The sequence below is a fragment of the Balaenoptera musculus genome, chromosome 17 (assembly GCF_009873245.2).
Source record: "Balaenoptera musculus isolate JJ_BM4_2016_0621 chromosome 17, mBalMus1.pri.v3, whole genome shotgun sequence".
Taxonomy (NCBI): Eukaryota; Metazoa; Chordata; class Mammalia; order Artiodactyla; family Balaenopteridae; genus Balaenoptera; species Balaenoptera musculus.
This window is the reverse complement of record NC_045801.1, coordinates 8747060-8770527: the sequence shown is the minus strand read 5'-3', so window position 1 is coordinate 8770527 and position 23468 is coordinate 8747060. Positions and strand designations below refer to the sequence as shown.

Genomic DNA, 23468 nt, shown 5'->3' with positions numbered 1-23468 from the left:
TTAAGGTAGGCGAGGCTAAGCTACAATGTTGGGTATTCAATGCGTTTTCGACTTCATGATATTTTCAGCTTACGATGGGTTTATCAGGATGTCACCCCACCACCGTCGAGGAAGATCTGTAATAGGCGTTGGTGAGCTAATGAACAGTGAATCCGCGAGAAGGATAGAGAAAAAACATGTTGGAGTATGTTTGGGGTGGGGAACTCTCAAAGGCAGGGGTAGTAAGGTCTTTCATAGCAAAGCAAAGGCTTGGGGGCTTCATCCTGGAGGGTCAGAGGAACTGTTGAGGGTTTTTAAGCTGGAGAGTGCCATGTGGGGTTTGTGTATAGGGAAGACAGCCCAGGCATTTTGGAGGGCAGATTGTACAGGAGCATCAAGCTGCAGGTAGTGGGGCGTTTGAAGGTCATTGCAGTGTCCTGAAGAGAGATAAGGGGCCTGTGTTACTTTCCTGGGGTGGCTGTAACAGATGACCACAAACTGAGTGGCTTAGAACAACAGAAATATATTCTTGTACAGTTCTAAAGGCTAGAAGTCTAAAATCAAGGTGTCAGCAGGGCCGTGCTCGCTCTCAAGGCTTCAGGGGAGAATCCTTCCTTGCCTCTTCCTGGCTTGTGTTAGGCGCCAGCAATCTTTGTGTTTTTAGACAGAAACGTAATTGTTTTATTTTATTTTTAAAAAAATTTTTATTGGAGTATAGTTGATTTACAATGCTGTGTTAGTTTCAGGTGTACAGCAAAGTGAATCAGTTATACATATACGTATATCCACTCTTTCTTAGATTCTTTTCCCATATAGGCCATTACAGACTATTGAGTAGAGTTCCCTGTGCTATACAGTAGGTCCTTATTAGTTATCTATTTTATATATAGTAGTGTGTATATGTCAATCCCAATCTCCCAATTTATCCCTCCCCACCCTTACCCCTGGTAACCATAAGTTTGTTTTCTACATCTGTGACTCTATTTCCGTTTTGTAGGTAAGTTCATTTGTACCCTTGTTTTAGATTCCACATATAAGCAATATCATATGATATTTGTCTTTCTCTGTCTGACTTACTTCAGTCAGCATGATAATCTCTAGGTCCATCCATGTTGCTGCAAATGGCATTGTTTCATCCTTCTTTATGCCAACAATCTTCGGTGTTCCTTGGCTCGTGACTGCATAACTCCACACTCTGCCTCTGTTGTCACATGGCTGTCTCCCTAGGTGTCTGCCTCTGTGTCTCGTCTCCTCTTCTTGTAACGACACTAGTTGCATAGGATTAAGAGCCCACTTAATCCTATAATTAAGAGCCCTCTGGAGTGGTAGAGCCTACTCCAGTAGGACCCCATCTTAACTCATTACATCTACAATGACCCTGTTTCGAAAGAAGATCACGTCTGAGGTTCCAGGAAGGACATGAGTTCTGGGGAGACTATTCAGCCCAGGATGGGAAGCAATACTGAAGTAGAAGCAGCGGGCTGGGGAAGAGGGTGTGGACATGAGACATGTCACCAGGCATCCCAGTAAGACTCCGTTCCAGGGACTTCCCTGGCGGTCCAATGGTTAGGACTTCGCCTTCCAATGCAGGGGGTGTGGGTTCGATCCCTGGTCGGGGAGCTAAGATCCCACATGCCTCGTGGCCAAAAAACCAAAACATAAAACAGAAGCAATATTGTAACAAATTCAATAAAGACGTTAAAAATGGTCCACATCAAAAAAAGAAAATCTTAAAAAAAAAAAAGACTCCGTTCCACCTTGCAGTGAGACCCTGAAAGGTGTTAGCGGTGGAGGGGGAGGAATCCAGGAGCCCTTGCAGGCTTCCAAGTTAGGTGAGCTGGATGGCCTGGGCAAGATTTGGAACAGTGAAGGAGGAGTACAGTCTTTTTAGAGGCTCAAAATAGACATGTGTAAATGTTCTTTCAATACTTCCCGGTAAACCATTTGATTTCTCCAACTTAACATTTTGAGTTCTTGGCACAGTATTGGGTACCATTCTATCTGCTAAGTGTGAGGATGTAGAAAAAGGACATTCTGAAGCTCTGCCTTGAAGGTAGTTTTACAATTACACTTTGGTTCTGTTAAAACCCAGAGAATATTGTGCCCTCCAATTTCCAGGTGAAAATGAAGAACTGCGTTCTTCCAAGTTAAAACCAAAAGTACTTCCAAATGCATGGATCTTATATTTTTTTTTACTTTTTCCCTCTGGTGTATCAGTCCTGTTTCCATGGAAACAAATGCCACATGGAACGAATATCTGAATTTTCTTTCTTTCTTTTTTTTTTTGCCTTGGTAACTACATAACAAATGAATGGACAGGATATGCTCTTAATTTGGAAAGAGAGTAAGCCGAGCCGTGAACTTGATTTCTTCCGTACCTTGCTGTAATATCCATTAGAGGAAGCTGCGGCCTCGTGGACGGATGTGTTGTGTGTTCAGATGTTGCCAGTCTTTCTCACTCTCTCTGACCGCAAGTTCCAGCTCTTTCTCTATTGCCTGGTTACAGAGGAAAATTGGCTGACTTCCTTTTTGGCACCCATGTGAACTGAGGGAAAAGAATTATTTGGAAAAGTTGCGGGTGGGTGGGTTGCAAAGGCCTTCTAAGGTTTACGGTTTTATGGAGAAAAATGGAGCTTTCTCCCGTCCACCTATGTGACTGAGACAATTGGAGTTTGAATTTAAAATCTTTTCTCTGAACGGGATGACAGTCAACTTAGGATATTCAGATGGGATGACCGTCAATTTAGGATATTCGGATAGAATGACCTGACTATGCATGTATTGAGTTGACTGAGTTAATACTATTTAATTAATAATTTCAAGGAAAGGTCAAGAAGCCTGGGAGAATGTGCTAAGTGTGTTTGCTGAGTGGGCATTATTGTATTATGTTATGGGAAATATCATAATTCCTAAATACTGTATCAATATGTTGAAACAGGAAAATATTTCTAATTATGGGAAATACCAGTAGCACTTAAAGTATGGTTCTTATCCTCAAACAGACTACAAAATAGTTAGCCTAGACGAAATGACCCACAAGGAGGAATTGGAAGCCACACGAAGAGCATATAATGAAGCATTAAAGGCCATTAAGAATTCCAGTAGGAGAATACTGGAAAACAACATTTCCTTAAAAACAAATAGGAATTTGTTGGTATAGTAGTTTCCTAGGGGGGCTGTAAGAAATGACCACGAACTGGGTGGCTTAAAATAACAGACATTTATTCTCTCACAGTCCTGCAGGCCAAAAGTCTGAAATCAAGGTGTCAGCAGGGCCGCGCTCCCTCGGAAGGCTCCGGAGTAGACTCCTTCCTTGCCCCGTCCTGGCTTCTGATGTTTGCTGGCAGTCATCGGCATTCATCGGCTTATAGCTGCATCACTCTTGTCTCTGCATCCATCTTCATGTGTTTTTCTTCCCCGTGTATCTCCTCTGTAACATGGCATTTTTTAAGGACATCAGTCATTGGATTTAGGGCCCACCCTCATCCAGTATGACCTCATCTTAACTAATGACATCTGCAGAGATGCTCATTCCAAGTGAGACCACATTCTGAGGTTCCGGGTGGACTTGAATATTGGGCGAGGTAGGACACCTGGTGGGGAGACATCATTCATGGTGGTGAATGTGTGGTCAGGGTTCCAGAAAGTGAGCTGGTGTCTCTGAGCCCGGCCTGAGGGGGAGGTCACCCTCTAATGAAATCTAGGAGAGAAAGTCAAGTCAACTGGAGTCCTTACTCCCCAAGATGGGGGCCACGGGTTCTGCTCAGGGGGAAAGGAAAAAATGTTAATAAAAAGATACAGAGAAGCAAGAGGTATGAATTCGGTCCTTGACTGACTTTTTTCATCTCATTACCAGAAAGATCTGAGGCCTTGTGTCAGGGTTACTGGTGATAGTAAAACCATTTCTCTGTTTGCATCTCTGTTTGCATTTCTCCTGCAGCTGAAGACCAGTCCTGTCCCTCTGAGAGGCGGCGGGCCTTTTCCAGACTCCGCTTTGGGCCCTCGGGCTACTTTAGCCGGCACAACTTGTTCTTGGCTCCCGAGGAAGGACCGGGCTCTCAGAGAGTCGCCAGGTTTGCCTCATCCTGCCCCTCCTCGACCAAGGAGCTCTTTGTGGATTCTGGGATTCTCCACCCAATGGTACAAGGGCATGATACACGGTTTCCTGCCCTAGAAGGTCTCCTCAAAGAAGCCCTCAGAGGGATTCTTCCCTCCCGAGAGCTGGCCCGTCTCGCCCTGCAGTTCACCACCAACCCAAAGCGACTCCAGCAAAACCTCTTTGGAGGGAGATTTTTGGAGAATGTCGTCCAGTTTAACTTGTCTGGAGCCCTGGGCCCAAGAGGTACGTTTAATTTCAGCCGCTTTTTCCAGCAACTTGGTCTCCCAGGCTTCCAAAATGGACGGGCACTAGCAGATCCGGCCAAGCCCTTCTCCGTGGGACTGAATTCAAATCCTGCCACGGAAGCCCCTGAAGCCTTGAAGATGGGCGTTGCTATGAATAAGCCAGTTGTGGGCAGCTTTGGCTTTGAAATCAACTTACAAGAGAATCAAAATGCCCTGAAATTCCTTTCTTCCCTCCTGGAGCTTCCAGAATTCCTTCTCTTCTTGCAGCATGCAATTTCTGTGCCAGAGGACAAAGCAAAGGATTTAGGTGACGTGATGGAAATGGTGCTTAGCTCCCAGGGCTGTGGGCAGACACCTGGCAGCCTTTTTGTCCCATCATGTACTGCAGAAGGGAGCTACAAGGAGGTCCAGTGCTTTGCTGGAGAGTGCTGGTGCGTGGATGCCCGGGGCCAAGAACTTGCTGGCTCCAGGGTCAGAGGTGGACAACCGAAGTGCCCCACAGAGTGTGAAAAGCAAAGGATGCGCATGCAAAGCCTCTTGGGTAGCCAGCCTGCAGGGTCCAGCCTGTTTGTCCCTTCTTGTACCAGTGAGGGGCACTTCCTCCCCGTCCAGTGCTTCAACTCAGAGTGTTACTGTGTGGATGCCGAGGGTCAGCCTATTCCCGGAACTCGAAGTGAACTTGGAGAACCCAAGCAATGTAAGTCTGTTGGGTATTCAATCTGCAGACTCTGATTCTCCCCTGGGGTGCTGACACAGTGTATTACAGTCGTAGCTAAAGCCCCAACTTCTGTTATGGCAAAATACGCTGGCTGATTTTTTTTTTTAACTTTTAATTTTATATTGGAGTATAGTTGATTAACAATGTTGTGATAGTTTCAGGTGTTCAGCAAAGTGATTCAGTTATACATATACATGTATCTATTCTTTTTCAAATTCTTTTCCCATTTAGGTTGTTACATCATATTGGGCAGAACTCCCTGTGCTATACAGTAGGTCCTCGTTGTTTATCCATTTTAAATATTATGCTGGCTGATTTAAAAATTGTCCAGAAAGGTCTTGATAATGTTTACCATTCTAAGGAGTGAATAGGGAGATTTATTTGGCCTTAAGGAACTGCCACATACGCGTCTGCCGTGCTGACAACAGCTGGTCTCAACCGTGTTGGTTCAGTGATGGGGATGTTCTCTTTCTGGATGATATTTACAAATTTAAGGTTGATGGCGTCTCTATGGTTGTATAAGGTGTTAGATGGAGTTTGGACAGTTAAGGTCTTCCATCTCGGTCTTCGGGGCTTATTAAACTTCTTAGCCTGACCTACCTGTGCTTTGTTCCTCCCCAGGCCCCACACCCTGTCAGTTACAGGCTGAGCGTGCCTTCCTTGGGACGGTGCGGGCCCTGGTCTCTAATCCCAGCATGCCGCCCACCCTCTCCAGCATCTATATCCCGCAGTGCGGTGCCAGCGGGCAGTGGAGACGTGTGCAATGTGACGGGCCCCCCGAGCAGGCCTTTGAGTGGTATGAACAGTGGCGAGCTCAGAACAGTGGTGGCCAGGAGCTGACCCCTGCAGAGCTGCTAATGAAGATCAGGAGCTACAGAGAAGTGGCTTCCAGAAGCTTCCGTCTCTTTATTCAAAGTCTGTATGAGGCTGGCCAACAAGACATCTTCCCAGGGCTGGCAAGATACTCTTCAGTCCAAGATGTCCCGCTGGCAGTGTTGGAAGGGAACCTGACCCAGCCCGGAGGGAACATCCTTCTGGAGCCCTACCTCTTCTGGCAGATCCTAAATGGCCAGCTCAGCCGATACCCAGGGTCCTACTCAGACTTTAGCACTCCACTGGCCCACTTCGACCTCCGGAGCTGCTGGTGTGTGGATGAGGCTGGTCAAAAGCTGGAGGGAACCTGGACCGAGCCCAGCAAGGTCCCAGCATGTGAGTTAAACCACGAAGACCTGAATTTGTGGTTTTTTAAAAAGGGTGTCTGGTGGGAGTGTATTGTCAAAGCTGGAATGGAGTTTAGAGAAGGCCAGGTACATCCCTTCAACATATGGCTGAGAAAACTGAGTGTATTGGTCAGCTCAGGAGGCTATAACAGAGTAGCAGACTGAGGGGCTTAACCAACAGAAATTTGTTTCTCTCAATTCTGGAGGGTGGAAGGTCAAGGTGCCGGCAGACTCGGTTCCTGGTGAGAGCCGTCTTCCTGGCTTGCAGAAGGCCACCTTCTCGCTGTGTATTCACATGGCAGAGAGAGAGAAAGCTTTGGTCTCTTTAAGACACTAATCCCATCATGAGGGCCCCACCCTCACGACCTCGCCTAAAACTAATCACCTCCCAGAGGTCCCACCTCCAAATACCATCCCACTGGGGATTAGGGCTTTAGCACATCCCTTTGGGGAGGACCCAAACGTTCAGTCCATAACACCGAGGCTCATAGAAGGGAAGTGATTTCCCTACATCTACACAGTCAGGCATCGGCAAAGTTAATGTAATTCATTTTTAAATTTTCATATAATCGATTATTTAAATCAATGCCTCAAATTTTAACTGGATGTCTTCTGTGTGCAAAGCATTATCTTAGCCCAATGAAGGCTGTAAAGTGAATATGACCTGGCTCTTGCTCTGTATGGCGAATGCTTTAGTAATCTGTCATAAGTTAGGTGCATCGTTTGGTTAACCAGCACGTATTATGATGGTTTTGTTACTTATAAGGACACTGCTAGGTGCTCTGGAACTCAGGAAGAGCTTCTGTCTTCAAAGTGCCTTTATTTATCAGTACTTGAGGGGGGTTAATTCAAGGGCTAATTGAAGAGCTGCTGAAGGAGGTCTGTGAGTTCAGCTTTGTGGCAGAAGACTTATAACAAAGCTATGGTGTATGACATAAACAGAAGGAAGCTGACTTTGTGTCTTAAACTAAAATGCTTACCACCAAATAGCCATGCCATCAGTTTGAAAGAGCAACCAGACAGATTCAACACTGGTATTACCAAAGCAGAATCTCACTAACCAGCAGTTGCTAATTTTACAGGTAATATTATAGCTGTTAAGTCCAATAAACTCTCTCAATTCATCCTTTGCAGTGTTCAACATTGTCCAGACCTTTCTGGCTATTGTTAAAATTAATCAGACTCTTTTTTTAATTTTAATTTTTTTATTTAAAAATTTTAAAAAATTTATGCAGTTTTTAAAGGTTACGGTCCATTTACAGTTACTACAGAATATTGGCTATATTCCCCATGTTGTACAATTTATCCTTGAGCCTATCTTATACTCAGTAGTTTGTACCTCCCACTCTCCCATCCCTATATTGCCCCTCCACTCTCACTGGTAACCACTAGTTTGTTCTCTGTATCTGTGAATCTGCTTCTTTTTTTGTTATATGCACTAGATTATTGTATTTTTTATATTCTACATATAAGTGATATCATACAGTATTTGTCTTTCTCAGTCTGACTTATTTCAGTTAGCATAATGCCCTCCAAGTCCCTCCATGTTGCTGCAAATGGCAAAACTTTATTCTTTTTTTTATGGCTGAGTAGTATTCCATTGTGTGTGCGTGTGTGTGTGTGTATATATATATACACCACATCTTCTTTATCCATTCATCTGTTTACGGACACTTAGGTGTCTTCTTTATCCCTTCATCTGTTTATGGACACTTAGGTGGCTTCCATATCTTGGCAATTGTAAATAATGCTGCTATGAATACTGGAGTGCACGTATTTTTTTGAATTAGTGTCACTATTTTGACATTAGCCAAAGTTTAGGCTTTAGCAGAAGTGGGTTTTGGGTGATAGGAATATGTGATGAGAACGGTAATGCCCTGGGCATCTTGAACAGCCTGGAGACCCACTACTAGGATTCTCCTTTAACATGTCAAGTCCTAGCATGAAGGGCTGACCTTCAAAGTCAACACACAGATGTCAGCATGACTGTTATATAAGAAGTCTCATTTATTTTTTGAGATTCTCTGGACCAATGGTCAGGTCTCCTACACAGGGACATTCCTGTAATTTTAGATGATTTAAGACTGAATTTGGTCCTCTTTGGATCTAATTTTTGGGGCCTGAGTTGCTGATACCAAAAGCACCTAGTAAATTCAGTAGCTAGTCTTACTCACTTTGAGACCTTATTCACCAAAGCGTTGGAGCTGGCCTCAGAATATACCATCTCTTTCATTGAGTAACGAGAGGTTGTGTCGAGTAGACCACCCGGGTGTATAGAATAATCCACTGGGAAGAAAGTATTAGAACTTCCATTTATATTTAGTATTTTATCTCTTCCTTTTAAATTTCTGTTTTTGTTTTTGCCATTAATTGTTGACAGCTGAAACAGCTGAGAAAACTGTACCCAGCACATTATTATACTGGTACATACATATGCTTTATAAATAAAGAAATGCACATGTTTTGGGGGTGCATGTTCAAACTCTTTCGTTGATGGGGGCGTATTATCAGAAGGGCTTGGTGGCCATTGGTTCAGAGCCCTGATGCTCAAAGTGGAGTCGAGCAGCACCAGCACCACTTTGGGAACTTGTTAGAAATTCAGAATCTGGGACCCCACCTGCTTAATCAAAATCTGCACTTCTGCAAGATCCCCAGGTGGATCTAATGCTCCCTAAAGTTTGAGAAGGATGGACCTAGAAGACAGAGCTCTAGGCATCTTGAATCCGGGTTCTGTTACCTCCTACTCTGTGAGCTAGAGGAAGGTCGTTCCTCTTAGTCTTAGCTTCATCTGTAAAATCTGGGTTATGGCAGATAACTACTTCAAAAGTGTTGGTGTGAGAATTATAGCAGATAATAGATGGAAAGTGCTAGGTCCAGTACATAGAAAGCCCTCAACTAACTGGATTAATACGACTGACAGTAAGTAAGGAGGTGACCAGTAACTTACTACACACGTGCGGGGATGATGGCTCCTGCCTCTAGGGATATGGTGTCAGGTCCTGTCCATATTGCCATCTCTGGCCTGTTTGCAATTTGCTTTCTTCACTTCATGCGCATTTATGGACCACCTACTGTGTGCACTGTGCCGTGTGATGGGGAAACAATCATGAGAAAGTTATGGTGTCTGTCCTCCAGGGGCTCAGAGACTAGTGTGGGAAACTGACTTGTCATCGGGTAATAAACTGAAATGATAGAACAGAAGTGTGAACACAGAAGACACGATGGAGGATGCCCAGAGAATGGGGCTACTCACCGAATGGGGAGTTGGGGACAGTTTGCATGGCATCAGCTTCTGGATCGTGAGGGATGTTTGCCCAGCCCTTCCTCACAGAGGAAATAGATGTGCCGAGTCAGGGAGACTGTGGAAGGGTCTGCTTTGTTGGGGATGGGTGGAGAAAGGTGGCAGGAAGGGGGACAGGGTACTTAGGAGGGTATGATAGAAGGAGAGACTAAGGGTAGATTGGGGCCAGATTTTCAAAGGTCTTAAGTGTCCAGTTATGGAATCTTCGTTCTATTCTGAAAGACATGAGCAGTAAGCATAGACTTTTGAATGTGAACTTTTGCTTCAGGGATTCCAAATCCGTGGGATTGAGAGAATAGATTTTTTGATCAAGAACATCCACAGAAATCAATGTCTTCAAATTCCAGATGTCAAGAGTTTCTGGTAATCCTGTGCTCTCAAAAGAATCTACGGAACACATTCACTGTTGAATTCAGTGTGATTGATTGAAATAAATATGGCTGGGTGGCTTTTTATAGTAGTCACAATTTCAAGGACAACATGTACCAGACATGTGCCAACCACTTCAGCTGCCACACTCATAGAATAATTACGAAAACCCTATGGGGTAGATTCCCTGATTATCCCCATTTCACAGATCACAAGACTGAAGCTCAGAAAAGTTAAGCACATTATTACACAGCTGATAAGTGATCATGTTGACATTTGAACCCAGAGGTCTCTGAGAGTCATGCTCTTTCCTTTTCACAAGAATAACCCTCTACTAAATTACAATGCCTCCTTTCAACTTTTGATATCCACCCATCCATCCACTCATCCATCCATTCATCCATTCCCCCATTTATCCATCCGTTCCCCCATCTATGGTCTATACATCCGTCCGTCCATCCATCCATCCATCCATCCACTCATCCATCCACCCATCCATCCATTCATCCATCCATCCATCCATTCCCCCATTTATCCATGTATTATCCGTCAATCCATCCATCTGTCCATCCTTCCATTTGAGGCAGCTGGTGAACATCACTGGTTCTAGAGGCATACTGACTAGATTGGCATTCTGAAGCAACTATTTGCCAGCTAGGAGCTTGTTTAAAGTTATATGACTTCTCCATGACTCAGTTTGTCATCTGTAACACACAGATAATAATAACATCATATTGGGCTGTTTAATAAATTAAATTAAATTGTTTGTGTAAATGTTCATAGTACAATGCCTGGCATGAAATAAACATTAACTACTACTAATCTTCTTACAAAATAGATACTCCATAAATGTTGAGTGAATGCAATTGTGGACACAAAACAGAAAGAACATTTCAGGTTGTGGAAAGAGCTGAGGTGGTGGAAAGAGCTGAGGTGAAAGAAACAGCTGAGGCAGAAATATGTGTGTGTGTGTGTGTGTGTCTACATGCTCACATACTTCAAAGGGGTCAAAGGGAGCAACACGAGGTGGATGAATCCACCTGTGATGTCTTTACTCCCCTAGGTCCTGGCTCTTGTGAGGAAGTGAAGCTTCGTGTCCTGCAGTTCATTAAGGAAGCAGAAGAGATCGTCATGGCTTCCAACAGTTCTCGGTTCCCTCTGGGAGAGAGTTTCCTAGCGGCCAAAGGAATCCGGCTGACGGATGAGGAGCTGGCCCTTCCTCGCCTCTCCCCGCCCCGGGAGACTTTCTTGGAGAAGTTTCTGAGCGGGAGTGATTATGCCATTCGATTGGCAGCTCTGTCCAGTGAGTGCCCCGTGCTTCTGGTTTCTTGTTCCTTCTTTGGGGGAAGCAAGAGCTTGAATTAGTTTCTCTTCAGTCATCTTCAGGACTGTGGTTTCCCTGGGCCCATGGGTTCCGGAAAAGACAAAGGCTTTTTGTGATCCCAGCCAAAGCTGGAAGTTTGCCCACCTCTCCAAGATGTCCCCCAATCCTCCAGCAGAGCCCCTTGGGGGCAGGGCTTCACATTTTGTATTGCAGATGGTGCCTGCCGCCCACCTGGAAGCCAAGCGTTCTGGTTAAAAGGTTCAAACGTGTGAGCCCCAAATGCTCCTACTCCCCTCATGGCCTGTTCTGAGGCTTCCCTCCATTTCCAGGGATTCAGGAACACCCCTCCAAGGGGGAAAGGAGAGGAACCCTCCTAACTGAGGAACTTCTGGGGTGAGGCAGCTTCCTCATGTGAGCGAATCTAATGCAGGTAGTAATTCCAAAAGGCACAACTTAGTACCTGCATATAACAGGAGTATGCTCAGAGGACCGACACTGCTCTGGCCTAATAACAACTCAACATTAGTTGACATGTACCTCTGGCCAGACACTTCCTGTGCTAAGCAGATTACCAGATCTTTGCATTTGATCCTCCAACAGCTCCATGAGAATGATGCTATAATCACCATCTTTGATTCTTTTCAAATGTGGAAACAGAGGTTAGGTCACATGCCCAAGTTCACCCAGTTAATAACTAGCAGAGCCTGGATGCGATGCTGGTGGTTTGGCCCCCGGGCCTCTGTCCCATGCCCCTGCTCCCTGGTATGGCCAGGCTCGGAGCCTAGATTGGTCTCATCCCAGGGCCCCGTCTCGTCCTCCAGCACCTGCAGCCTGCTTTGGCAGCAGGGTCCCATGTCCCTGCAGTCCTCTTGCTGACCCCGCACCAACTTGGCAGGGAGAACCCATTCGTCTATCTCCCAGCATACCCGAGGTCCCAGCCCCTTGTCAACTTAGCCGATTCCCTGTCAGGGGTTCTCTGGGCTTGGGTCACAAAACAGCAAAGCAGTGCTCCCCTCACAACGTCTGTACTGAGATGAAGAGCGCCCACGCCCGCAGGCTGGAGCTTCCCTGCTTTCACATTCCTGGCATGTCTGCTGCTACCTTGACATTGGGTTTCGCATGTCTTTATTTCCCTAACCACATGTGAGAGTCTCCCAAGAGCCATCTTTGTTTCCTGCTTCTCTCCCTCACCAGCCATCTCTTTTGGAGGACAAGGCACCCGTCTTATTCTTTATATCCTGGGGCCTGGCACAGCACTCAACAGATAGTGGGAACCTGGAAAATGTTGCTTAACCATCCTTGATTCTTTCCTCCTCTTTTTTTCTCTTCTCCTTCCTTCCCTCCCCTCGTGCCCAGGTACTTTCTTTCTCTGTTCCTTAGAGACTTGGAGATTCTGCTTTTGGCAGGAAACCAGTTTTATAAAATTTTGTGCATGGGCAGGGTATGATGTAATCAAAGAGAGGGGGAGGGACTGATGCCCCTTGAGTTGTGACCACATTGGTTAGGGGGGGAAATTTAGAGGAAGGGAAGAGAACGGTTGGCACCATAGGGATTTATTCGCTGAATGGTATGATGGCATGTTCCTCAGGAGTCAGGCTAAGGAAGTTCCCCTCCACCAAGCCACTGGCTCTGATTTTGCATGTCTGGCATCACTGGGAAAAAAGGAGGTGTCTGTAGAGAAGGACCAGGGTTGGTCACTTTCCTTGGCATCCCTCCAGATGAGAAGAGGCACATCTACTGTTGCAGAGGAGAGGAAGCTCTTGGTGCACAGACCTCCACGTCCTGGAGAGTATGGGGGTCGAAGGCCCAGCACAGAAAGAGATTGAGGGCCACAAAGTGTCTTTGACCATCAGAACCTGGTAGCAGTGTCCCAGGGCCTCGTGAAGGGGAGGGGTGGGCGCAGGAGGAAAGATAGCTGCTACGCAGCTGTGCCTGGCACATAGTCAACGTGTGATAAATGTCATCAGTGATCACTGCTGTCTCATGTGCCTGAAGACACTGTGTTGACCTCATCAGCTCTAAATGAGAATTCCTGAAGAAGGAAGAACAGTGATTCCATTCCTTCAAACTTCAGCCGGCACTTTTCTTTTTTTTTTTGGCCACGCCTTGCGGCTTGCAGGATCTTAGTTCCCCTACCAGGGATCAAATCTGTGCGCGCTGCAGTGGAAGTACAGAGTCCTAACCACTGGACCACCAGGGAATTCCCATCAGCTGACATTTTAGGTTTTTTTTTCTTTTTACATTTTTAGTTTTAATGGGCAATCTGGTGAGTGCCTACCCACTGCTCAGTGAGCCTATTTTGGGTGGAAGTGTTTGTCACATGAATAAAAAGGCTGCCTACGTTGAAACAGGGTCTGTGTGGCTGTTCTCAGGATGGAGCCCACGCGGCCCGGGCTTTGCCAGTCAGGCACTCACATCTCTGCTCCTCTCTCCTGACTCCAGCCTTTGACTTCTACCAGAGACTCCGTGTCCACCTGGGCAAATCCCCACGGGCATCCACCCCTCTGCGGTCCAGCCCCTACGTGCCCCAGTGTGACGCATTCGGAAGTTGGGAGCCCGTGCAGTGCCACGCCGCGACTGGTGAGGGGGGCGGGCGCCCTGGGGAGGCCAAGTGGCACCACTTAGAGGAAAGAGCCCGGCCCTGGGGGGCAAGTGAGCTGGACTCTAGGCCCCTGTTTGGCGGCTGGGGGCAAGTCCTTTAGTTTCTCTGGCCTCTGGTTGTCCCATCTGTACAATGGGAGCAGTGGCCTTCTACCAGCCCAAAGGTCACGTGGGTGCTTGCTGAGGTTTCTGGGTGTCGAGGCCTGTGATTGTGGACAGTGTTGGGGAGGGCAGACAGACGGGAGGATGGGTGAGGGACCTTATTGGCACTGCTATGCATGCAAAGAAGGAAAGTTTGTAAAATTTTTAAAAAACTTTTATTGGAGTACAGCTGATTTACAATGTTGTGTTAGTTTCAGGTGAACAGCAAAGTGAATCAGTTATACATATACATATCTCCACTCTTGTTTAGATTCTTTTCCCCTATAGGCCATTACAGAGTATTGAGTAGAGCTCCCTGTGCTGTACAATAGGTCCTTATCAGTCGTCTGTTTTATATATAGTAGCGTGTATTGCGGGACACCCGGGGCAGGTCCCTCAGGGCGCTTCCTGAACTCTGGCTGTGGCTCTTTTCCAGGGCACTGCTGGTGTGTGGACGGGAAGGGAGAGTACGTCCCTACCTCGCTGGTTGCCCGCTCCGCTCAGATCCCGCAGTGTAAGAGGAGCCCCCCCGACCCGGGCGGTGGGCGCTCTAGTGGGGGGTGCCCGCTCCCAGCCTGGGGAGGCTCCGTGGGCCAGCCCTTCAGACGAGCCCCTGAGGGCAGCCGGACCACACCTCCCCCAGTCCCCAGGCCTGGAAGACTCTCCCTGGGCTTGGCCCTTCCTAATCGGTGCTCCTCGTTTCCCAGGTGGAGAGAGGCAGCTGCGGGGACAGAGGGGACCCCAGGTCTCCCGCTGCATCTGCTCCCTGCGCAGTTTCTGCCACTTCTGTAGTTTCAGCGGCCACCTCACGTCTGGTCTATGGTCCAGCCTCTCTCCTGGGTTCGGACCCGTGCAATCAGCGCTCACATTACAGCTCAGAGATGATACGTCCCATGTGGGTCTTCGTCCCTGAGTCTCAGCCTGCTTCTTCTCTGAGGTTCCAGCTCTATGTATAAGGCACCTCCATCCACCCAGCTGCACGGCTCTGACACTCGGGCCAGCCTGGGCTCCCCACCCTTCCTTGGCACCCATGGCCAGTCTGTTAAGAGCTCCCCTCTCTCCCCGCCAGGCCCCACCAGCTGTGAGAAGTCTCGAGCCAGGGCGCTGCTTTCCAGTTGGAAACAGGCTGGCTCCCAAGGAAAACCATCTCCAAAAGACCTGTTCATCCCAACCTGCTTAGAGGTAAGCCTCTGAAGGCCCAGGAAGGTTTGAGAGGGAAGCTAGAACTTCCTGGATGGTGATTTTTCTAGTTTTCAATAAATTTGTTTTAGTTGAAAACTCACAGGAGTTCTAGACCTGGGTTTTTGTCCCAGCCCTGGCCGACCCTAGCTGTGTGAACTTGGGTAATTTACTTACCTTCTCTGTGCTTCTCTGTACTTTGTTTTATCCTAAGATCAGGCCACATTTTAATCTTTCCTAGCGCTAGGATTGTTTTGAGGCCCTAAGGAAATATCTTTAATGAAAACTCTTTGAAAAATAATCTACATATACAGTTTCTGAGGCCATTTGCCACGTCACCATGCTCATCACATTTCAGCTTCTCAACATAAATGGGGGACGTAATATATTTCCCTCCGCAGCTCCCTGGATGGTTGTCATGATTTAGTGCAGTGACTGATGTGAAAGCTCTTAGAGAAAGGCTTCTTGCTGGAATCAACCACTTAGGTGCCAAATGATGGAAATCTCTGTGCCTCAGGCCCCTTTCCCTGAAGTAGGGGTGATAGGAACACCGCCACCCACTCTGCTAGGCTCCAAGGGGCTCCAAGAAAATCAGATGAAATCAGCAGTGTAGAGGTTAATGAAACTGCAAATTACTGAGAAAAAATTTCCTTATTATTGTTCCTCATTATTATTATTGTTTGGTGCTGTAAACATGGACCCCAATTATGATGGAGTTTTGTAGAGAAATTTAATCTTTTATTTTGGCTGACAGCCCCCTACCGCTGGAATGAGAGTCTGCTCCATCATCCGGGGTGGCGAGTTCACCCATGGAGAAGGAGAGGCAGAAACCACAGCTCTGACGGAGGGAAAAGGGGTTCAGAGCAGGTCCCAGAGAACCTCTGATCATGTGGTTTCCCAGCCTGTCTCCTGGAGGACCCAGGTGCCAGGAAACAGGACCCAAGACGTCCACTGCCCAAACTGGATGGCTATGCCTTGGACCCAACTCCTGAAGAAAAGTCATGTTAATGGCTAAAGTGTTCTCAATTTTAAGTCTTTATCCCATATTTTCTCAAACCTTTGCTTGGCTTTGACTCTTACCTGTGGAGCTAAAAAGCCGTGCGCCCAGGGCTGCATCACCTGATTTCTCTGGGCCTCTCTGAGTAGAATGAGGACAGTGGGCTCCCTACCTCCCAGGGACTGAATGACACCCCCGGGGAGGGGGGGGCTCCTGGTTATGTTCTCTGTAAATGTCGGGTGTTGTTATGATGGTTGTTTCTTGTCTGTGAACATGGCACAGCAGAGTATAAAACGAACAAGTGCCCAAGGAAAGCTCAAGGAAGCCTCCAGTGACGGCCAGGAGGCCTGGAGGAGCTGCCCTCCCCCCGACACCTGCTGTTACACACACTCAGGAGAGATGGTGTTTTCTTCCATCAAGGGTTCTGAGAAGGAACACGCTCAAGGGTCCATCTAGTCCCACCTCCTTCTGTTTTAGATGAGGAAACTCTCCCCAGTGAAGCGAAGGAGCTTTCCCAGCATCCCCCAGCTGGCCCTGGGACAGGCCGAGGAGACAGGGGCCCCGGTCAGGGTTTGGGTGGCTGCCTTTTACCTTTCCCTTATTCCCTGTTGTAGGTGTTACAGACTCCCTTTCTCCGAGGGATGCTTGTTGAAAATCATTTCTGGAATAAGGGGCATTATTTCAAGAGAGTGGCTGGGCTTTGGGGCTGGACGGGTTTAGGCCCAGCCTGGGTCTGCCATTCCCCAACCTATGGGATGTTGTTCTGTCACTTTCCCTCTCTGAGTGAGCCTCAGTTTCCCCCGCCCTAAAATGGGTTAACTGTGGTTCTTGTCTCATGGGGTTGTTATAATCACCAGCTCAAATAATGCATGTAAAGGGTCTGGAAGAGGACAGCACCTCCCCCGCTCCCCCTCCATTTGGAGAAGCCATCCCCAGTAGTTCTGAAGGAACATTCTTGACATCTGGCTACCGACCTATCAGCTACGAAATCACCTTCCCTTGGTGACATGACCTTGGCTTTGTCTCAGACAGGAGAGTTTGCCAGGCTGCAGGTGTCAGAGGCCAGCACCTGGTGCGTGGACCCAGCCTCAGGAGAGGGCACACTGCCTGGCACAAACGGCAGTGCCCAGTGTGAGTATGGCTCCTCGCCCATTACCCCCTGCCCCACCCATGAGCACCGGGTGTGGAGCCCCAGGAGCTGGGGCTTCACGTCCCAGCTCGGCCACTTGCAGAGCTGCGCAAGCCTCTAACCTCACTGTGCCTCAGTTTTCTCACCTATGAAATAGGGGCGATATTCCTCCACTTCAGTGGGTTCTTGGGAGAAATACACACAGCAGGGATTGGGGCTGCGCTTCGTAACTAGAGGCGCAAACCAGCGCTGGTCCCTATTAAAGTGGGCACTGGTGTTTTCGTGGGGGACCAGCTGTGCAGCACCGATGCTACCACAGGCTCCAGCCTGGCTCCGCCATCTGGTTTCCACGGTGAGGTCAAGACGATGTCCCTAAAGTGCAGATGTGTTTATGTCCCTCCTCTGCCTGGAACCCATCGACACTCCCCATGGTCCTTAGGGCTAGGCTCTTTGCTGTGGCTCGTGGGCCCCTGTGTGTCTGGCTCCTGTATCTTCTTTTGCTTCCCTTGTTTCTCCATCTCAGCATCAAGATCCAGGTATAATAAACTGTAGTCAGACTTTTCAAGCAGGCAGGCACTCCCTTCCCCCGGGGCCTTCACATGTTCTGGTTCAGCCTCTGCAAACCTCCCACCCCTCCCCAACCAGCTGGCTAAGTCTTACTCAGCCCACCCATAGGTCCCTCCAGGAAGCCTTTGCAGGCCTCTCCCTTCCACGGCTGAGTTCACTACCTTCCTACGGACTCCTAAACTGCCCTGCACATCTCCTGTTGTCGCCCTTATCATCTGAACTGTGGTTGCTCACTTACTTGTTAGATATCCTTTAAGACTGTAAGCTCCTTGAGGACAGGCAGTGTGTGTGTGTGTGTGTGTGTGTGTGTGTGTGTGTGTGTGTGTGTGTGTGTGTATGGAGCAGATAGGGGAGTACAGACCTGAGCGAGGCCCAGGCTTTGCCCTGTCCTAGTTCAACACCCCAGTGGGGAGGCAGCCCCAGACCCTGGGGCCCTGCAGGCAGGTGGCAGTCGGTGGTGGGTGGTGACAAGGACTATGGCAGCTTCACGGGCAAAGAGCCCATGTGGCCTGTCTTTGCGTCAAGGCCCGAGCCTCTGTGAAGTGCTCCAGAGTGGAGTTCCCTCCAGGAGAGCCAGCCCTGGCTATGCCCCAGCCTGCACGGCGGAGGATGGAGGCTTCTCCCCAGTGCAATGCGACCCGGTCCAGGGCAGCTGCTGGTGTGTCCTGGGCAACGGAGAGGAGGTGCCTGGGACCCGCGTGGCTGGGAGCCAGCCGGCCTGTGAGAGTAAGTGGTGATGCCGCAAAGGGGCTCCCTGGGCTGGTGGGGTCCTGCTCATCTCTCCCTTTGTCCCGGCTGGGGTTGGGGGGACTCCAAAGGTGCCAGGACAGTGGGGGCAGGAAGGGAGACAAGGGAACCGCAAGAGGGATGTGGTCGCAGTTGATTCCCGTGATGCTGAAACTGCGTCTACTTCCTACCAATGCCCAACCCTGGGGCTCAAACCAAGGAGAGCCCGTGCGGGGATCTCCTGAGCCGGCACCTCACAAAGCTCAGGCGCTGGCCTGCTGAGGGGTGCCGGGTCTTGGTCTCCCCATCCTCGAGTGGGGAGGAGGGTACAGACAGCAGGATCTCAGTGTGGGTGGGTCCATCCCAGCCAGGGAGCTTTAGGAATCCGTGGAGGTGTTGATCTGTTTATTTTTATTTCTAGTTTAAAAATCATTTGGATATCAGATATTGAAACATATCTCTTATGAATATATATTATACTATTGAAATACATTATTACTTATTAAAATATATTATTTAATTATCAATTACTTACCTTTCATTCCTCCTATATACTCAAGTCACAGGACATTGCAGTCATGCTAAAATTTATGGGCACAGGTAGGTTACATTATCTGTGACTTCCGTTTCAGAACAGTAAATGAAGACATTGCAAAATATTTATTACAAATTGGGATGTTGGGTCTGGCAGGGTTGAGGAATATTGCACTAAATACTAATTTTATTGCAATTGCCTTTCTTTTGCTGTCCTTACTGTTTCATTGCCTTATTTTTAACTTTTGCAGTCTATAAGCAACATTTTGGAACTGCGGACATATTTAATTAGGTCTAGTGATTTCTATGCGTAAAGAGAATTTTTATATTTGTAAATTTATATTTATATTGTAAAGAGACAGGGGGTCTCTTCAAAGGAAGGGTGGGAAGGCAGAGTCACCTGCTCTCTTTGTGGGGCTCTGTCCCCTTCTGTCCATTTCCTCACCTGCCCCTAACCTGTGGCATGTGCCCACGGCTCTCACCACACGCCTTTTCTCCCAAGCCCCCGACTCCGCCTCTCTGAATGGGGCCTGTCAAGGGCCTCAGCAGCTTCCGTCATGCAGGGAACATAGTAGGTGCTCGATGGGTATTTATGAGTAGTGCTCCCTGCCAGATGCTGCTGAGAGAAGTGACGTGGCAGCCTTAGGGTCGGGCGCCATGCACATTGAACTTGCAGGGCGTCTAAGAGTGGTCTGCGCTGTCCGGGACCCAGGAAACAGCCTGATGTGTCTCCTGCAGGAACAGGTCCGGAAGCACAGCTCTTCCGGGGTCTGGGAAGACTGCATGCGGCTTGGCCTTGCAGGATTCCACGATAATAACTCACCTGTGCAGACATTTACCTGTTAAAATGTGCTTTTCACATTACTTATCCCATTTTTGCCTCCCAGCGATGCAGGTAAATAGAACAGTCCTACTCCCCATTATACAGATGGCAAAACTGGGACTCACAGAAGCTCGTTAATATGTTGAAAGCCACACAGCTGGCAAATGGAACAGCCAGCACTAACGAAGCCCCTTCCTGCTGACCTCCTGCAGGGCGTGGTGGAGAAAGCTCAGATGTAGGGGCCAGACAGACAGACCTGAGTGTCAGCTCTGCCACCTCCCTTGCTGGGTGACCTTGGGCTAGTCCCTTAACCTCTCTGGACCACAGGTTCCCAATCTGTGAAATGGGCATGGGGAATCGTAGCTATTTCTTAGAGTCATCGTTAAGATTAATTCAAATAGTCTCTGTAAACAGCTCCGCCTGGTGGCTCAGAGGGCAGCCTCCAGGGCCAGGCCTGGCTCCCCACTTGCTGCTATAGGACTTAGGGCAGAAATTTAAGGTCTCGCTGCTTCGGGGTCCTCACCTGTGGGATGAGGGTGACAACAGTCTTGCCTCACAGAGATGCTGTGAAGATGAAATCAGTTCTTGGGAGACGCTTGGGCGGCCCTGGCACGCAGTAAACGCGCCGTGTGCACGAGCTCCTGTATGAGGGGCTGGAAGCAGGATCTGGTTTCTAGTGCAATCACCAGCACGTGCCCCAGGCAAGCTACTCAGCTCCTTTGAGCCTTCGTTCTCTTCGCCTCTAAAATGGCAATGACGCAGTTATCCTTTGGAAGGACTGCGTGAGATTACGGAGGTAGAGTGCCCTCTCCATGCTGGCCTGCTGTGGGTGGTCAGTTCACTTCAGTTTCCATACTTCTTCCTTTTTCCCTCCTCCCCGACCACGGAGGCTGCGTGAGTCAAACCATAGCCAGGGAGTCTGCATTTCAGTGAAACTGGGGAAGAAGGCCGTGGGAAAGCAGGTCGGCTGGGCAGGGTGAGACACTGGCGAGAGGAACGTCTGTGTCTCAGACGACGCGGAGACCCCAGGAGGAGATGCCTTCCCAGCCAAGTCAAAGCACTCACTGGCCCACTCCCAAAATAGGCCGTGGAGGGGAAGCAGAAGAGCCACAGGGTACAGAGCCATCCTGGGGGCCTGGAGGGGAACCTGCATTTATTGAGGGTTACTCTGTGCACCAGGGGCTCACACGTGCACATTCCCTCACTGACACTTCGCTTTTCACACACATATGCGCATACGCCTGGCACACTCGTGGAGAACATAGGTTCTGGGGTCCGGTTTGGCCGTGTCCCAGCTCTCGGATCACAGGCAAGACATTTACCCTCAGTGCGCCTCAGTGTTGGCATCTGGGAAATGGGGATAACGGGACCTACCCCACAGCTTTGCGGGGAGAATTGAAGGAGTTGACATTGGTGATGCCCTTAACAGTATCCCTGGCACATACCAAGGGCCACACCGTGGTTTTTAAATAGAGCTGTGGTATTGGAGGCTCAGATGGTGAGGAGTTTTCCTGGGGTCCCGTGGGAAGGATGAGAGTCAGTTCTGGGCCCACATATGGGTCCAGCTGGGGATCCTGCATGAGTTCTGAGAGGGGCCTGGCCGAGTAGCTGCAGGAAGCCTCGGAGGACAGAGGAAAGAGTGTGGGCTGGAGACGCGGGGGCCTGCAGGTTGCAGTTCCGCTTTGCCTGGCGTGAGGAGGAGCTTGGCCTCGTCAGCCTCAGTGGCCTTGGCTGCAAATGGGGGCCTGGCTGCTGGTGTGGGAAGCCCCTCGCAGGTCCTCGGCCCCTGGCCCGGGCGCCCTCCCACGTGAGAGCTCACAACTCAGCAGTGCTCTGGCTTTCCAGGTGCCCAGAACCTTCCCCCCTGTACTTGGCCCGCCTTGGTGGTCAGAAGTGCCAGGGACCTTTATCGCCATCCTAGAGGTCGGACACGGAGGCTCAGAGACGTACGGGACTGTGCACAGTCATGCACTCAGCACGGAGGGGTGGAGTCCTCCCCCAGCCTGGCGAGCCCGCTGTCTAAGCCAGAAATAGGGCCGGGGCCTGGGAGACGTCCGTGAGCCATTATAACACCGAGCGCTGAGGGCTCTGGAAAGGGTATGCTGGAGCCGGGAGCCCAGGGAACAGCACGCTCCCATCGCTGTGCAGCACCAGACTAAAGGGCCTTTCCCTGCTGGGGTCGCGCTTCGATTCAAAGAACCTGCACTCAAGCCCTGGCTCTGTCCCTCCAAATCCTCAAACCTCAGTTTCGTCCTCTGTAAAAGGGGGATGATAAAACCGGGGATACCTGCTTCATAGGGTTATTTTGAGTGAGGTCCAATTAAGTATTGATCATGACAGAGTTAAACAACCTCTAAAATTCGTGGTAAATATCAGCTATTATTTCTCTCAGAAGTTTACCCTCGTGGTGCATCAAATGCTATTTCATTGTTCTGAAAGGGTGAATTCACATCCTATAATTTCCAATCAGGCAATAATGTATTATGCTTGTTGTTATTGTTTAATAATAATAATAATAATAACTAACATTAATGACCATTTATTAGCTGCCAGTAACTCCTCTGAGCTCTTTACATGCCTAAATTCATTTTGATTCACACCATCCCTAGGTGGTAGGCACTATTGCTATCCTCACCATTTGATGGGCGAGGAAACTGAGTCACAGAGACAGTAATTAACTTGCTGTAGGGGGCTCAACTAGTAAATGATTGAGCCAGGATTCAAAGCTTGCAGGCTGGCCCCATAGCCCACAGGCTGACTCTTCCCATCCCCAGCATACACATGGTACTTGGTAAGAGCCAACTCAATAAGCCCTCAAATTACAGTGCAAAATTTTGGCCAGAGGCCATCATCTTTATTAGATAGAAGACCCAGGCTGCCCCCTGGAGATCAAAATGGGTCATTCTCCATCTCTGAGGCCCCCAAGTACTCCTGAGTCACATGCGGGTGGCAGATTTTAAAGCCAGACATATGCAGGCAGCAAGGCTATGCTTCAGAGTCAGATGATTAACTAATCTCTAGCCAGGTGTGAAATTGTCTATGGAGTGTGTCTGTCCTTTAATTTACTTAGTTATCCACTTATTTAACACATACTCATGGAGCTTGTGTTCTGGGTCAGCATTGTGCCATGGCCTGGGTGGACAGAGGAAAGGGGTCCTCTTTCCTCTCGGAGCTCAATCCACTGGGGAGACCAGAATGCAGATAGAGTCTTGAATAACTGATAACGCGGCGGGGGGGTGGTCTACTCCAAGTGGCCTGAGAGCTTAGAGAAAGGAGGCCTGAGTCGGCCTGGGAGAACCATGGAAGGGGTTAGACAGTTTGAGGGGTTGAGCTGATAACTGAGGACCTGAAAAGGAACCTTCTAGGCAGATGAGCAGGCAGAGGGAAGGGCATGGGGTGTGCAACCAGCCTATGGTCAGGGAAAGACAACTATGGGGCAAAACGGGGCTGGAGGAGACCAGAGCAGAGAGAGGGAGGCGGGTCAGCAGGCGCTCGGGGGGTCTTGAGAGCCAAGTC

At 48.8% G+C, this 23468-nt stretch overlaps 1 protein-coding gene across 1 annotated transcript in view; it reads left to right on the top strand.

Annotated features, from left to right (window-relative positions):
- TG (thyroglobulin) overlaps positions 1-23468 on the top strand; it is a 247796-nt gene that overhangs the window by 12443 nt on the left and 211885 nt on the right. Inside the window, exons 9-16 of the mRNA XM_036831001.1 lie at positions 3920-5020; positions 5663-6250; positions 10995-11234; positions 13698-13835; positions 14434-14511; positions 15067-15179; positions 17202-17304; positions 18395-18595. Of these exons, the coding sequence (XP_036686896.1) occupies positions 3920-5020; positions 5663-6250; positions 10995-11234; positions 13698-13835; positions 14434-14511; positions 15067-15179; positions 17202-17304; positions 18395-18595 (2562 nt within the window). The remainder of the gene's footprint in view (positions 1-3919; positions 5021-5662; positions 6251-10994; positions 11235-13697; positions 13836-14433; positions 14512-15066; positions 15180-17201; positions 17305-18394; positions 18596-23468) is intronic.